The sequence below is a fragment of the Ursus maritimus genome, unplaced genomic scaffold (assembly GCF_017311325.1).
Source record: "Ursus maritimus isolate PB19 unplaced genomic scaffold, ASM1731132v1 scaffold_22, whole genome shotgun sequence".
In the NCBI taxonomy this organism is placed as follows: domain Eukaryota; kingdom Metazoa; phylum Chordata; class Mammalia; order Carnivora; family Ursidae; genus Ursus; species Ursus maritimus.
In genome coordinates, this window is record NW_024424675.1 from 41,810,749 (window position 1) to 41,828,326 (window position 17,578).

Consider the following 17,578-nt stretch of genomic DNA (forward strand, 5'->3'; position numbering starts at 1 on the left):
CTGCTTGTGTTCCTTCTCTCGCTGGCTGTCTCTCTTTGTCAAATAAATAAATAAAAATCTTCAAAAAAAAAAAAAAAAGAAAATAGTTGACTTTTTTTTTCTTTTACGATTTATTTATTTATTTATTTGAGAGAAAGAGGGAAGGAGGAAGAAGCAGACTCCCCAGTGAGCAGAGAGCCTGACATGGGACTCGATCCCAGGACCCAGGGATCATGACCTGAGCCGAAAGCAGACGCCTAACCGACGGAGCCACCCAGGCGTCCCAATAGTTCACATTTCTATAGCTTTCATTCCTCAGGCTTTTGGCCTTTTTCTGGAGCTTTTCTTCGCCTTCCGACTCCCTTGGTGGGCGTTCTCATCTGTGAAGCCGCTTTCCCACTCACCATTCGGCCAATTTACTCTTCACAGTCTGGCTGCTCACCGGACAGCGACCCCTTGCCTATGACCCCATGTTCTGCCCCGGGGTTTTCTTGTGCTCCTATTAACACTCAGCCCCTCTCCTCCAGCTTTTGGGGCCCTTGATGCCCACAGCATTTTTTTTGCATCCCGTTTCTCAAGTCTGGCTTTCTTTTCCCTCTCCACCTTAGCATCAAAATTCAGGCTATTAAACAGAGTCATCACTGACAATTAGAATCCCAGTCCTCCCTGTTTGTACCCATGCATTAGGGAATTTCGGTGAATTTGTTGACAATTTATGAAATTCTGCTTTCACTAAACAGCTGTATTTGAGTTATCTTCTTGAGGTTAAAAGCTGCCAGATTATTAGATGATTTTAAAGCCATGCAGTTGGACATCTCCCGCTAAGCCTTTATTTTTTTTTAAAGATTTTATTTATTAATTTCACAGAGAGAGAAAGAACAAGAGCAGGAGGAGCAGGAGAGGAAGGAGCAGGCTCCCCGCTGAGCAGGGAGGCTGATGTGGGACTCGATGCCAGGTCCCTGGGATCATGACCTGAGCGAAGGCAGATACTTCACCGCTGAGCCACCCAGGCGCCCTCCTGCTAAGCCTTTAACGCTTTGGCCTTCTTCACCTGGTGTCCAGCGGCACTTAAAAACTCAGGCATTGAGTGCCCAGCGTTCAAAGACTACCCCTCAAGAAACTTGGTAGCTAAAAGCGCACGTGAAAACAGGATAAAGCATACCAAAAAACAGTCCCATATACAAAAGCAATCTACCTTCCTGTGCATTTATTAGGGGCTATAGCAGTGAAGTGGTCAGATGCCCCAGGCTTTGAAGAGAAAATTCATCCTAAATACTGTTCCCAGTAGCGTTTGTCAAGAGAAGGGGGAAAATTACCTCATTAGAGTCTCGGACTTGGTTCCCTTGAACTCGAGCTGTTTCAACCTTCAGTCAGTAGGATATTACGAAAGCCACCCAATTTCCTGGAATAGCAAACTCTTGCAATATTTGTGCACAGAAGGACACATTTGCCTAAAGAAGTAAATACGAATGGATTGCAGCAAAATGTCTAAGGGCTTTCATTCAGAAAAATGACAGGGCCAAATAGCAGACTGAAAGCTAAGCCCCACATTCACAAAATACAACACTGGGTATCCGTGTAAGAGTGGGTCTGTTTCTTTTTGGCACCAAATCTGTGGCTTTTGTGCCTTCATTCTGTTTTTTAATTTGTTTCTCCTAAAAAAAAAATAATAAGTAAATGTATAAAAAGACACTCAAATTACAGCATTCTAACCTGTATCGGGAACTCCAGGGTCAGCCCTTCAGTATTGGGAAGAATCACTGTCAGGAGTTTGCCAAGATGGTGGGAACCATCCAGAATGGATCTGGCATGAAGTCTAGCTTTTTTCTGAGAGGCTCGGGTCTGGATTCTGCCTCTGTCCCATCACTGTGTGACCTTGAGCAAGTTTGTCCATCCTTTTTACCTCTTTTCAAATATATGCAAAGGTCCCTTATACAATAAAAACAATGTTTGCCAGGGGCTGGGGCCCAACAGCGGGAGGAGGAGTGACCACTAATGGGTATGGGCTTCTTTCTAGGGTGATGAAATATTCTCAAATTAGATAGTGCTGATGGTTGCACGACTCTGCATACACTAAACAAACAAAACAAAACAAAACACTGAATTGTGCTCTTTAACAGGATAAATTTTGTGGTATGTGAATTCTATCTTAATAAAGCTGCTGTTTTTTAATTCAATGTCAACAGTACAGTAAAATGATGGGGCGCCTGGGTGGCGCAGTCGTTAAGCATCTGCCTTTGGCTCAGGGCGTGATCCTGGCGTTCTGGGATTGAGCCCCACATCAGGCTCCTCTGCTGGGAGCCTGCTTCTTCCTCTCCCACTCCCCCTGCTTGTGTTCCCTCTCTCGCTGGCTGTCTCTCTGTCAAATAAATAAAGAAAATCTTAAAAAAAAAAAAAAACAGTACAGTATAACGAATTTCCATGTAGCCATCGCTCGGACTCCCCAGCCGGCTACTCAGAACTAATCTTCTTTTACCTACACCTCCAGCCACTTTCCCCGTTGAATTACTTCAAAGCAAATCTCAGATCTTTATCTGTAAATATATAAGTATGTACATCTGAGAGATAAAGACTTTCAAAAACAAAATCATGACATAGTTATATCTAAACATACATGGAAGCATCAAATTGAGGTTAATAGATTCCCACCCTGGAAACGTGAACCTCGGCCTTAGCTCAGCATTGCCTGCATCTTCCTCATCTGAGATCCGGGACGACCACGCCCACCAACACAGAGATGCAGGTTAGGGCCAGAAGAAAGCAGGAGCGAAGAGGCACAGCCCCGAAAAATGTCCAGCTGCACAATCAACGGCGTGGGTATCACCTGTCATTCCGTAGAGGCCTTTGTCTTATACGTATTACGAGTTATATGCCTTGCAGGAGTATCACTTTAATGATTTGTCCTATCCGTAAAGACGAATAGGATAGAATCCTTCTGCTAGCCCAGGCTGTCATTCATAACCTCAGCCCTTATGACTCATTGCTCTTCCAACTGAATCTGCTTGGTTCCCTTAAATGGAACTTGCTCATTCCATCTTTTTTTTTTTTTGCACATTCATGGTGCTGCAGCTAGAAACAAGCTCTGCCTTTATACAGATCTGCCCCTGCTTCTCATATCTTGCCTTCCTCACGAAGCCTTCCCTAAATTACTCCCCATTCTCCCATCTCTGTCGTCCTCTCTATGGATCGCCACTCTCAATTTGTTGTTCAGTCAGCTTGTGTTCATTCTGTGGGGTCATTGTTGCCTGCCGGTTTATCTGCTCCCATCTGCGACACGTCAATTACTTGGCCCCGGAAGTTAACTCCCAACAATGATAACGATTTAAAACACGAATTGTCTCAGCCAGAAATCAGTCAGCTCTTTCCGTCAGTAAATCCTTCCTGGTGCTCAGACTTGCAAGGACTGACTACACAGAGTTGGATAGCTGGCAGACCAGACAGAGAGTGCTAGAAGTGTAGGGAGGTAGCAGCAGGGAGAGATCACCGGTTGGAGAGGTAACCTGAGCCAGGCTCGGAAGAGTGGGTACCAGTCTGTTTAAATGAAATAAAACTGTGAACGTGCCTCGCAAGGAGTCTTCTTCCCTGTACGTCCTCTCTGAATGCTTAGGCTGAATTTCGAGAAAGTAAAAAGACTTAGCAAGCAATGCCGAACTGCAGTGAGCTAGTGCTGTGCTTTCAAGTTCAGATGGTGGGTGGGTGAGATTTAAGAGATAATTTAATTGTTCTGAAAAGTGCTCAGCAGAGCGCTGGTACAGAGTCAGCACTCGGAAAATGTTCATCATGACGTTTTGGAGCAAAGACCAGAAGGTAGGCATGGGGTCAGAGCGAGGAGCAGTGTGCATCGGAGGAGAGATGAGTGGGGACTAGGTCCTTTAGGGCATTCCCCTTGACTTATTTTCTCCCGGCTGGATGCGGGGCAAGTTTGGGAAGCAGGAAGGAAGAGAGGCTGACCACGATCACAAATTTGGCCTAGCGGGCTCTAATCAGGAGAACGAGCTCGGTCTGTCTGGTGGAAGTTGTTCACAGAGTTTATGGGGACACGAATGCTGAGTGTCCATACACCAAGCATTCAAAGTAGGAACTTCACCCTATAAAGCAGAAGAGCGTTTTTTTTTTTTTCTTCTTTTGTGGTTTCACATAGCAAATGTGTGACAATCTCTACTTACAGACCAAGTGAGATGCCGGGCATCAAGGAGTGAGGGTGGCCTGGATTTCTGTCTCCTCTCCATCAGCCCCTTTATTTTACTCTTATCGTGCTTTCCAGAAAGTCTGCCTGCTGGGAGAATCGTTTTGGCAATTTCCCGTGTTGTCAGATAGCTCCATAGAATTCAGTTTCTGAGAACCGGCCAGAGGCATGCAGTGACATTGCATAATCCTCTGCTGAAGCCGGAGATATTAGCCGGAGAGCTCACGGGAGCTGTTTCACACCAAGATGAAAGGAGCCGGCATCATGGATGGTGCGCCCAAGGTGAGTGTCGGGGCTGTTTGGATGGGCAGGGGGGGCAAAACAACCTGTTATAGTTAAGGACAGTGACCGATTTTCGTTCCAAGTTTCTAATGGAGTCGAGAGGCGAATACTAGTAACATGTGAGTTTGAGAAGGAAAAGTTTAACATGAGTCTAAGTGTGGAAGAGGTATGTACTCAAAGCGCCTGCCAGTCCGATTCAGAGAAGGATGAAAATGACTTCCAGCAGAAGCCAGTTTATGGGGTTGATAACACAACCCGTCCATCCCTTTGTGTTCATTTGCCTTCTGACACACTTTTCGAGCAAGATGTGAGTCTCAGCCTCAGCCCGTGTTGACCACCCTTCTCTCGGGACCCTGTAGACCCTTGGTGTGACTCCCAAGTGTCCTGGTTGATTCTGTGTTCCTTCCCAAGAGCAGAGTCTAGATCTGGCTTCTGCCTCCCGTGCTGAGTCCACAGGGTGCATTCCGCACACTACTTCCCGGGAACTTTTGTACTGATAGGTGTGAGTGGGGCTCAAGTCTGTGTCATGACTCAAAAAAGATTCGCTATTTAGAAAGTTGTAATGGCTGCTTTAAAGGAAAAACAGCTGGGACACAAGGAAAATGAAACTCAAGGATGATCTTGCTATACCTTTTAAAAATCTAAAGTAGAACAGGAAAAAATGAAACAGTTACTAAAGGGGAAGCTTGTTTATATGAATTACATATATGTTACTTAGTATTAAAATAATAACAATGGATGTCACTAGTGGAATGTATGGCCGAGTAACCTATGACAGCCTCTTTTATATGGATTGCGTATAAATATCTAAGCTACCGGAGAATTTTATACCCAACTATTTTCTTTAAAAAAATTTTAAACCATTGGAAAACTGGGGGGAAAAAATAATTCGGTAAATCCCTGCATACCCTTTACCTAGATTCACTAATTCCTGGCACTTTGTCACATCTGTCTGCATCTATTTGTGTATATTTAGACCCACGTGTGCACACACTTTGCTATTACTGTTGTTAAACCATTTGAAAACAAATTGTTGGCATAATGACCTTTCCCCCCTAAATGACACTTCACCTCAATAATGTGTCTCCTAAAAACAAGGACATTCTTCTACACAACTCCAATCTGATCGCAGGCAAGAAAATTTAACGTTGAATTAATAATGTCCTTCTAATACTCAGTCCACATCACGGCAGTACTGGGGCAAGAACTCACGTCTTCAACGCCTCGCCCAGAGGCAACCTCCGCTCAGGGTTTGCTAGGACCCCTACAAAACTGTCAATGCACATACGATATAATATACTTTTTTAAAAGCTTTCTACAAATAGAAGCACTAACTACAACTGTTGAGCTTCTCACCAGATTAACAATATATATTAGAGTCCCACTTATTTTCGCACAATTGATCTCCTTGATTATTATTAATTAATTGCTTTTTATTAGCTGGTGATACAATGCAGTCAGGGGTCATACCATGTAAGTGGTTCTCAGCTTCGGTGCATTTGGCTTTGAAGCACCCTCATGTTCATCAGGGGACCCCAAAACACCTCTCATACCCTGAAGGTGGCCTGCGGACAGTGGGTGGTGACCAGTGCCAGGGCATCACGCTGTCCCCTGGTGCTGCTGCTTGTCACCCAACAGTTCTGTGTCAGTAGAGTCTTGACCTTTGTGCCCAGCAGCCTTTGTGTAGTTGTCTGACTTTCATTAGGTTTTCCCTAATTCTTGTATAAAACCAAGAGAAATTGGAAAATCAATATGATGATAGAAGTGCGAGGAAACGCTGGGAGCCGTATATGTGCAACAGAGGGAGAAGCTCGTCATGTGTGGCAACATGGTCCATTTAACACGTCCTTCATTGGCTTACTGGACTGTAGCTGGATGGCTCCATGTTCAACTCCATTCAAGAAATGCTGGAAAGTTAGGTCTCAAAGACAGGGTGCAGAAGTGATTTTATTATATGTAAACCCTTGTTTTGGATCTCAGGTAGTTTCCAAAGTGCCTTATTTATGACAATAGAGTCTGCGTGTACTTTAGTGATGGAGTCCCATGTGTTACAAATTGTATTCACTTCTGAGTGTGTGCGTGTGCCCGCACATGTGCGCCCCTGAGGGCACACCATTAGAGGTGATAGTGAAATTGACATCTTTGGGCACAGACATGTTGGTCTCACTGGACTTGAAGGAGAATTACAGAGTCAAGTAAGCATGGTATTTGTTCTCCTTCACTTTCTGAAAATTTCTGAAATTTGATTCTATTTTAAACCTGCTTTCGGGGGCGCCTGGGTGGCACAGCGGTTTAGCGTCTGCCTTCGGCTCAGGGCATGATCCCGGCGTTGTGGGATCGAGCCCCACATCAGGCTCCTCCGCTATGAGCCTGCTTCTTCCTCTCCCACTCCCCCTGCTTGCGTTCCCTCTCTCGCTGGCTGTCTCTATCTCTGTTGAATGAATAAAATCTTAAAAAAAAAACAAAACAAAAACTTAAACCTGCTTTCGCACAGTATTTTCTCTATGGCCTATACTTTCCCTCTTCTGTCAATATGGCTGTGTGCTCACCTGGTTTTCTGAAAGGAGTTTTCAAACAAGTGTCTTTCCCCTGTTACTGAAGGGTGGATGTCCAGAGAACTGCTCAAAGTAATATTTATGTGTTACGCACATTTAAATGTTCTTAGATGGCCTTAACGTTTCGGATTCAGCCTCAAGTAAAGAGCAAATATCCTTTAGCCCTCTTCCATCCCAATTCTGGGTGGAGTGGTCCTTGAGCCCCTCAAGGAGGGTCACAGTAAAGATGGAGAATTAAAATCGCCAACATTCCCAGGGCTGGTCTAGACACTGATAGACCCAACGGCGATGGGTCTGCGGCTTGCCAGATGGAGCTTGTTTCTGTACTCCGGGCAAGAGCACTGGGGATGTCATTTGTGGGTGGGGAGAAGTTGCGGGCTCTCCTTGTGCCTTTAGGACCTCTGAGATGGGAAGCAAGACATTGTAACTCAGTCTTTGTTGAGGAATGGCAAGTGGGAACGTGTGCAGAGAACTTACGATGGTCACAAGGCCAGCCTGACCCCCTCCTGCCAGACCCCCCACCTCACTGCCTCCCCTTCCCCTGCCTTGGGATGTTCCATTTGGGGGCTGGATCCCATTGGGGCCTCCCCACAAGCATCTTCCACACTCGCTCACTTGCTTGACCCCTCTCTGGCCCACCCCATCCAAGTCTCTCTTCCCACCGGCACCCTCCCTGGTCATTCTCATCTTCCGCCTCCTCTTCCTTTATCAACATCTGAAATCATCTTTCCCAATTGTTTCTCCCTTTGTTCATCATCTGTCTTCCCTCTGGAGCACCAGCTCTACAAGGGACAGAGCTGGGCGTTTTTCTTCAGTGCTACATCTCCAGTGCCTACAGCAGTGCCCGCCCATAGTAGGTGCCCAATAAACGCTTTGAGTGTGTGTGTGTGTGTGTGTGTGTGAATAAATGGGAGGTCACAGAGAGTGCAGATGGAAACTTGCGACATAGCCCTGCCCTGCCACAAGGTCAGAAACAGTACTTCCTAGTTGTCAGACACCTGGGAACCGAGGCCGGCCCTGACTCTAAGCTCCCTAAGCCTTATCTGGCCCCAGCTGGACCCACTCAGCCTAGACTCTCGAGAACTAGCCCCCTTCCTGCTCCCATGGTCAGATGTTGCCTTAGATCTGAGCTTTGCAGCTGAAGTCAAGGTCAGAAGGACCTGCGGCCTCCCTGTGAGCTTGTCCAGCAGCTCCATCCTTCACCTGCCTCACAAGGCAAAACAGCCCAGATACAACAGCCAGCGTGAGAACAGGATTCACCGTGCATCGTTTGGCTATACACACCAGTCAGCGGGTAATTATTGGATCCCGGGGTTCGCATGATCAACACGGAGCTGATGTTCTGGTGGGGTCAGAAAGTCAGTAGATGAGTGACCGGACAGAATGATTCCAGCTGCTGATAACGGCCATGAAGAAACTAAAACAAGGTGATCTGATGGAGGTGATGGACAGGAAGGGCCTCTCTGGAGCCCTGAATGATGGCAGAAGCATTCCAGGCAGAGGGGACAGCAAAGGCAAAGGCCCTGCGGCAGGGATGAATTCCCCATGGTGGAGGATCCGTAAAAAGGCCAGCGTTGTTGGGACAGAAGGACAAGGAGAGAGAGTGGGCAGAAATGAGATCGGAGGGGGAAGCAGGGTCCTGTTCACGTAGGACCTTTTTGGTCCTGAAAAGAACTTTGAGGTGCATTCCAGCTGCAAAGGAAGCCACTGGCCTATTTAAAGCAGGAGATGACATGGTCTGATTTATGTTTCTAAGACATCACTCAGGCTGCTATGCAACAAGTGGACTGTTGGCCAAGAAGAGCAGAAGCTGGGGCCTGAGTCAAGAGACAAAGGCGGGTGGCCGCCCTTTCCATTTTGGAAGCCGCCATGCTGTTCTCAATGGACACAGACAAAAATTGCTTGCCCTGCCTTTTGGAAAAAACTTTTGACATTTGAAACCGTCAGAGGATGTGAACAGAAAGAATAGTAAATAAAGGTATAAATAGTTTTCATTGAACTACACGTGCTACACACCCCTTTTTTTCCGAAACCAATGTTTGTTTTCTACCAACCTTATTTCCAGACAATATAGCTTTCATTCATTCAACAAATATCGAGTGCCTGCCCTGTGCCATGCACTATTCTAAACGCCACAAAGGACAAAAGTGTCTCGGCCCCTTTCTGAGTATAATAAACTGTCGTTTTAGTTAATAAAAAGTCCATCACATTATATGATCACCCTTGTTTAATAACTTTAATTCTCCTAACATTTTATTGGCTAGAGAGCACACTATTAAAAAGGGGGGGGCTAAACCAAACACCCTCGGGACCCCCACAGTTACCAGACTATTCGAAGAAAAGTGGCCTGCATGATCATTGAATGGGGAAGCTGGCCTAGAAACAGAACGTGGTCATTTTGGTACTGGGATGACTAAGGGAGGAAATGACAAGTGCCTGGAGGGGAAATAACTTCAAAGGACAGAGGTGGGAGGCGGGGAGAAGTGATATTTGGATACTCCAACATGAGTTGCAAAAAGGGGAAATAAATATTTTAGGAACCATGTCCAACTGCACTGCTCATAAGCCATTTGTAGATCAGAATGGAGGAGGACGCCTGTGTCCACACCATGGGAACAGAGTTAATGCCAAGAAGGCAATGTGTCCTGCCCCTGGGATATCATCTCAGGCTTCCGCACGAAGGCTTTGCTGTCTCTGCAAACCCCTCAAGGGAAAACACGGAACCACTGAAAAGTGATCCACGGGCATGTCTGGGCTCCCCGTGTGGCCACTCACTCCAGAGAGAATGTCTCCGTGAGCTTAGAAGTTACTGAATGTATAGTTTTGTTCTTTTTCTTTAAAGTGTTACTTCTCCTTAGAATCAAGAAACAGCTTTTGCTCCATACCTGTTACAAGCCCAGGGACTGGAATAAATTCACACCCACAGAGGGGGAGACCAAGAGCTTAAATAACAGGGTGGCTCCTTGCTTTCCTAACACCCCTAAAAATGACCCTGGGGGATGGAGAATTCGGTGAGCAGGCATGAAATTTCCATTATTTTTCTGTGATCCGTGAAACAGCTTGGGCCAACTTTGAATTTTTCCTGATCAATCAGATGGAAAAAAATCACACACTGCAGGGACCTTGACTGCTGGCAAACAAGATGATCTTAGATGCGGGACATGGATAGAACATTTTCCTAACGTCAGTTATGTATTCTCATGTGCATTAGAAAAAAATGAAACCTAGCTCATCAAACGTAATTTTATAGGTAATGTTGCTTAAGGGAGTTGTTTTTAATTGGCCTCATTTAACATTTTACTTTAAGTAAAAAAATGGAGCGACGACACATGGCTGTGATGGGAAGCCATTAATAGACACACGGGTTGAAGAAGCACAGTCTTAGACAAAGTGTCCTCCTCGTCAGAGGTGGACAGAACACCTTCTCGTATCCCCCCTGCCTTCCCTCTTCTTTTCCTTTCAAAAAAAAGAGAAAGAAGGAAGAGAGACAAGGAAGCTAAGAAGGGAAAGAACCTACCTATGGAGCCCCCGAGACACTCCCAGTTACTCGCCCTCCTCCCTCCACAAGCTTCTCACGAGCAAGAGCTGAACCTCAACCACTTTCAGAAGTTGCTTCCAACTTCTCTTTTTTCCAAACGAGGTATCTTAATCAATAAGCCAGGGACATGGCTGGCCAGGAGTGGACGTGGAGGTGGTGGAGGGGGATGGTGAGGAATAGATCCGCTGGATCTCCAGGACCCTGAGGCCCAAAGGACACAGTTTGGTATAACAGGGACCCATCTTGGGCCATATCTTAAAAAATCAATTACTAGAAGGCCTGGTTTCTCATTGCATCATTTCAATCCTGAGGCCAGACCAAGGGGACCTGGGGCTGCTTGCTCCCCCCAGCACATGTTGTCAGACATACAGTAGGTGCTTAATATATAATTGCAAATCATTGAAGCACTAAAAGTGCATTCTAGCAAGGTTCCCATGAAAAAGGGAAGTAGATTCAAACAAATGGATCTGGTCAAGACCCAAACCTATTGGAAAACCACAGTATTCAGGCCTCAGGGAAGAAAATACTTCACTTCCATTGGGCGGCTTTGGAATTTTTTTCTGACCAATCACTTCCTCAAAGTCTCATCAGTGGGCAAGACGTTCTGGAGCTACGGAAGTCCTGTGATGAGGGGCTTTTTCATCTGAACCATCAGGAAGAATTCAAAGCTGGAGGGATCCAGAGGTCGATGGTACCGTGGAGAAATCACTTCAAGTTTGTGCTTTTTCATAGACGACGCCATCATCCAGGAGCATTTTGATAGGTGTTAGGAAGACAAGGAATCACTCTTTTACTTCAGTTGTTCTGTTTCTCTCATAGAGCTTCTCATTTCCAAGTTCACCAGGGTTATTCCCACCACAATGGCTGTTTGCACCCAGATGGCTGGGGGGGAGGGGAGCAGGGGACAGATGGAGGGAACGCATGGTGTGGCCGGCCCCATCCTTTCCCAGGGCTGTTGGGTTCAGCCCAGATCTGCTGGCGAGAACAGCTGCAGGAAGAGGACACTGTTCACACACAAGTGTTTCAGACCCACACCTCCCAGCATTCCAGCACAAACTGTCACCGAAGAACTGCCCTCCCCAAGCGATTTCTGCCGTGTTTTCCAGGATATGGAGTAATCACCTCTAAAAATACTTTCTTTGAAGGATCAAGATGAAGGTAAGTGTGAGTATCGGAGTTTCTCTCTGCTGGCATCCGTTTCTTGCAACTATTCAAACTGTTTGGGACTCTAAATTCACCATGGAAAGGGGTCCATTACTTGTTATCTCAAATTTTTCCCCTAAGTTAAGGGAGCAGATAATGATATTCCTTAAATAAATATCACACCAGTGGAAGTAACTGAAAGTTGCTCTATGGCCCATTTTGGGCTTTGAACCCGAAAAGAGAGAATTTTTATTTTGTTTAAAAAGTTGTATTCTACTCGGGTAATTTTTTTTTTAAAGCTTACGTGTTACTCTAAACATAAAGGTAATTGGGGGGACGTCATTTCGGTGTCTCACTGAAAGTGACTTCGGGTCACTTTCTCCACATTCTGGGGCCTTTCACTGGAGAACTCGTCCACTTTTTCAGAGGGGCTTGCTGGGGCCGAAGCTCGCTGATTTCCCCAGCCTCTCTGGCAGACAACAGCAGCTTTCCCTCCGCGACTCTCCTTTAGCCACTTTGCTAAGTCTCCAAAAGCCAGCTCCAAGAGAAACAACTCTTCTTTATGTCGTAGGATGATGCAAGAAACTACTTAGCTGTCACCTCATTAAGAAAAAAAAAAAAAGCCTAAATATTTCCGAGACTAAAATGCAGAGTCTTGAAGCAGAACCGTCTCAGGCTCTCTCACCACATTAGGCACGACACATGAAAGGGGTGTAATTGAATACGGTTGCAAGTCGCAGGGCGAGTTCTGCTTATGAAATATACCATTTTGCGATCTGCCGTGACGCTTAGTTCCCTATAGCTTGTGGAATTGCACTTGTCAGTGGAAGTGTTGCTCTGGAAAGCTATTGAAATCCGTGAGGGAAAACAGAAGTGACGGTAGCAGCTTCTTTCTTGAACAATCTTCCAAGGGAGATTCTTCAAGAGGAGGGAAGAAGGAAGGAGGGACAAATGGAAGACAGGAAATGGGGTGGTGGGGCTGGGGGGAGAAAAGGAAGAGGAGACCTCAGAATACAGCCCCGGGGGTGGGGGGGAAGCAGCAGCAGGTCGTTCTCGCCGCCCTCCCCCATGTTACAGGCACGCAACGCCAGCTCTGGTGTCTTGCAACAGCTCGTCCTCGTTTTCGCTGTTGGTGGTATGACTTTGTGTGGATACATGCTTTCAGCTGAGATGAAGTTGACTTCGAGGCAAGGTTCCTTCTATCCAATCAGGGTAGAATGGACGGGAGTGATTAATGACAACCAGTCGCTCAAGTTTACCCATGGAAAGCCATTTTCTTCCAATAGAACCAAATCCTTTTTTAAAACTAAAACATAAAAACCATGGTTTACAAAATTCTAACTATACCAATGAGCATGGACTGAAAGCATGTTTTCCTTTAATCCCAAATGTCTGTAGTTTCCAGGGCTCTGGTCCCCCTGGCCAGAGGGAAAGCCCCAACCAAAAACTTACGTCATTGTCCAGAAAGATGCTATACTCACAAGGACCTACTGTACACACAGTTTGTAATCCTGATTTTTTAAAAAATTCATACTATATTTTGAAGATTGCTCCGTTTCCATCTTTTTAATGGCTGTATGGTATTCCGTTATAAAAATGGATCATTATTTACCAGTTATTACATGTAAGCTATGTCCTGAATTCTTAGGGCAGGATCTAATTCTGATAAATGACCACGCAACATACACACCTGAGTTAAAATGTATTTATCAGCTTACCGTCCCTCTCTCGGAGGCACACTTTGTCATTCGCTTGTCTGTCAAGACACACATACCATCTTGTGGTGAAGTCTGTGCCAAGCACTGTGATCTGTGAGCCAAAAGGGCAGCCTCCAGGGTCAAACCTGCCTGCGTTCCGTTCTTGGTTCTGTGCCTTGCTCTCTGTGCATCCTTAAGCTACTTAACCACCCTCTCTGTGCCTTAGTTGTCTCCTCTCTCAAACAGAGTATTAGTCACAGTAACTGCTTCATGGAATTGTAAATACCAGGGAGATCATCTTGGCGAGTTACTACAGTGCCTGGCACAGAAGTTGAAAGACTGTGAGCTATCCTCACGCACGGGGCATTGGCTAAATAGTAAACGACGAAAGTAACGTGACGCCTGACTCAGTGTGTAGCCAAAAGATCGAAGGGGAGCTTTTCCTCTTTGATTAGTTACAGGAAGTTAGTACTAGCTAACACAGCATGTGTAAGAAGGCTGTGTTGTTATGTGGAGTGTGCGAACCGGGAAGCCTTTCCAGACCGTCTCTGCCATGACTCCCTAAAAACATGTCCACCCTGTCATCTTACCTCACAGAATGTTGTCACCCATCAAAACCTCTCACAAAACAAGTGTCATGTAGATACTTTGTCTCTTCCTCAGGGTTGTCCCTCTTCCCCTGTCTTTCTTCCCTTTTTGGAGAATGTGGGTGAGAAAATGGAGGTGGTGAGGGGATTTTGCTTGTGCTCTTGGAAACTTTATTTTTAAACCTAATATGCTTTGAAAAAGGAAAATAAATATGTGCAAGCCAACCTATAGCACCATTCTCTCTGCTTTGATCTTTCCAAGCCTATCTGTGTGTTTACACAGCATGAGCTACTTCCAGTGAATTCTTCCAGTGTGTTCGAGGGGAGACTGTCATCCTTAACGACGATCAAAGGGCTTTCTCTGCTCTGTGTCCACTCCTGATGTTCTGAGTCTGGGTTCAGCTGCCCCATAAAGATCTGTAAGAGAAGCTTTCACTGATCTCGAAGTCAAAGCTCCTACATCCAGAGCAAGCCTTTATGAATGTCAGAGATTCATACTTGCCTTAAGTCAAAGGCTTTCAAATATTTACAGTGTATGCTTTAAAAAAAATTGTGGTTTATGTATCTCTCATGGTCCTCAGAGGGGAAGTATGAACAATTCTGCCACCTTCTCCTAAAACTAAGAATTCTTGGAAACAAGTCACGGAATCTATGAGAAAGAAGCTGAAATGCTAAACATGGACATTTTTCAAAGTAGGAACTCAGTAGAAGACAGATGCCCATTGTGTCAGCGATGAGGTTCTGTGACGGTGTAAGAAAGGAGGTCCAGCCATCACTTGCTGCTCATGGTTCTGGCCACATACACCATCTCTTTTCTCTTGTTTGGGGCACTTACTTATTTACTATTTCCTGCCATGAGCTGGAGACCTTGTGGTACGATTTACATTCCAAAGGAAATGATGATATTCTGGCTACTTAGAAGGAAAATCATCTCAGGGTCTCTTCTATCCCCCTGGCTACTAACTTTTTAATTTTAGAAATACAAGAGTACAGGGAGTTGGGATAGCACTTGTGTCAACTGTGAAGGGGAAGAGAGAAGCAAGCAGGAAAGGGTAGAGAGAGTCTCAAGTTGTGAGCACCTGGCATACAATCTTGGCCATAAACATAACAGGGCGGGCACTTCAAAGCAGATTCATCTGTTCAGAGGCGCCCTGCACTGAGTAGAAATGCTCTAGCCTCCTGCCCATTGACTTTGGGATTGCAAAGGAGAACAGCCTGGGGCTTCTAAGACCCCAGCTGTGGGCTGGACTCAGCAGCACCGCACTTCCCTTGGCCTGAGAACTTATATTTTAAAATCTGTGTGAGCGTGCCACAGTCTCCAGCACTCCCAAATGTCTTACATCTGGCCTGCCTCAATATACTTTCTGCCCAGCTCCTATAATCACGTGAGTTCCCTGCTCCTGACTATGGATGACTTTAAAGCAGCTTCTTCTAAAAGTACATGCGTTTAGACGTTAGCAGACCAGAGCAGAAGGTTGACTTGGATTTGGAGGGGCTGTGCCTCAAGCCGGCAAAGCAGACTTTGGAATCAGACTCGAGTTTGAATCCCCTCCCTGCTGCCTGCTGCTGTGTGACCTTAGGCAGGTCACGTAACTTCTCCTGGTCTCAGGCACACAAAGCTCTCTAATGAGGCGAACCCGGAAGACAGCATCCAGGGTCCCTGTCCTGCTCTAACGCTCTGAGTTTCTGCAGCTTTGCTCTTTCAAGTGAAGTAAAGAAAAGAAAAATGGAAAGTAAAACCGAAAGGCAAGCAGGGGTCTTGCAGAGTTTCCAAGGAGCTGTGCCCACCCTTCTGGTCTACAGGGTGATGAATGAAGACGCGCAGAATTGAAGCTTCAGCAGGTGGTGTCTCTGAGGGCTCGTTCCACCTGGTTCTGCTTAGAGCTGTAGCTGTGCGCTGGCTCTCTGTGCCACTGCAGAAGACGGAAAGTACGAGAACCAATTTTCTCTCTCTGCTTCTTCCTCTCCCTGGTCCATACTGCGTCCTTCCTCCCTTCTCTGGTAATCATAATCCTGTCCTTCTTTCAAGACTCGCCTTAAAGATCACATGCGATCCTTCACCACCTCTGGCGTTGGGCTATCCTAAATCCAAACCCTCATCTCCCACCTGGAGCTGGCTTTGACGAGCTGGCATTGACACTCCCTCCAATCCCTTTCACCCAGCAACCAGATATAAACAGCAGCTGAAACAGAATCAAGCTCCAGATCCTTTGTTTACTTCTCTCCAACCAGCCTGGTCATCTTTCAGTTCCTCCAGTCACCACCCACTTCACACACACACACACACACACAGACACACACACACTCCCTCCATCACTCCCCCCAGCCCTCAAACATTTCTCTTCCTCTGTCTGGATGATCTCTCCCCCACTCTTGAGCTGACTAACTCCTACTCACCCCCAGAGCGCAATTTCCACGGCCACGCACTCACTACACCCATATTCCTCATAACTTCCTATATTTTCCTGCATCGTCCGGAAGAGAGGTAGAAACCCTATATTGCTTCCTGTGAATATCTGATTGGAGTTTGTCTCCTGCACTGGAACGGAGATTGGCATGAGATCTGGAACTGTGTTGTTCACGGCTGTACCTCCAGCAGAGCACTGGGTATATAGTAGACGCTCGATACAATTTCGTGAATGAATGAATGAATGAATGAACGAACAACATCCCAGATTTCTCCAGTTGCAGCTAATTACTCCCATAGCTCATTGCTGATTCAACATAGATGAACACATTGCATCTGGTGGTTGTGTGAAGGTCTCTCCAGAGAATCTTACTTTGTCTTTGTTTCTTTCTTCCAAATGCATATTCATTTTCCTTTCCCTTCTTCCAGCTGTTGTATGAAGATGGGCATTTGAGGGAAATGTCCTTTTTGGAAATTAGTTAGGAATATTTCTTTCTTTTTTTTTTAAGATTTTTATTTATTTGAGAGAGAGTGAAAGCAAGAGAGGTCAGAGGGAGTGGGAGAAGCAGACTCGCCACTGAGCCAGGAGCCTGATGTGGGGCTCGATCCCAGGACCCTGAGATCATGACCTAAGCTGAATGCAGATGCTTAACTGACTGAGGCAGCCAGGCGCCCCAGGAATATTTCTTTCACTGCTCACAGAATCTAACTGCCAGTGTGCCCACAGGGGACAAAAACATAAACATATGTCTTCCTTCATCTCTTCAATATCTACACAGCCATTTCTAAATTAACACCCTATTTTTAAAAAATACCTTGTGAGTGGCCTCAGAGAGCATTGCAATTGTTGTTAGGTTTTCTCGTGGTGGGCTGGCTGCTGCTTCCAAGTGTTATCTGTGAAGAGCTTAGCGCGGTGCCAGGAACATGGGTGCATGCTGAGTGTTTGCTGCTGCTGTTTCTCCTCCCCACACCGCCCATCGGCCCAAATACGTCTGGCTTCTCTCGTCAGCGTGCCTAGAGGCTCAACATCTCAGTCCTGTGAGGACGCAGAGGAGGAGACTAGCCTTACGTGGTCAGGGACACCTCTGCAAGAAGGGACTTTCGTGCAGGGACAGCCTCGGCAGGAGCTGACCTTTGAGCTGAGGTTGGAAGGAGGAGCCAGTCATGCAAAGATCTGGCGGAAGAGTGGTCTAAGCAAGGGCAA

The 17,578-nt window shown here is 46.1% G+C and overlaps 1 protein-coding gene across 1 annotated transcript in view; it reads left to right on the forward strand.

Moving 5' to 3' along the window:
- The first annotated feature begins 3,910 nt into the window (after positions 1–3,910).
- CASS4 (Cas scaffold protein family member 4) overlaps positions 3,911–17,578 on the forward strand; it is a 32,271-nt gene continuing 18,603 nt past the window's right edge. Inside the window, exon 1 of the mRNA XM_008699481.2 lies at positions 3,911–4,447. Within this exon, the coding sequence (XP_008697703.2) occupies positions 4,412–4,447 (36 nt within the window). The 5' untranslated portion in view covers positions 3,911–4,411. The remainder of the gene's footprint in view (positions 4,448–17,578) is intronic.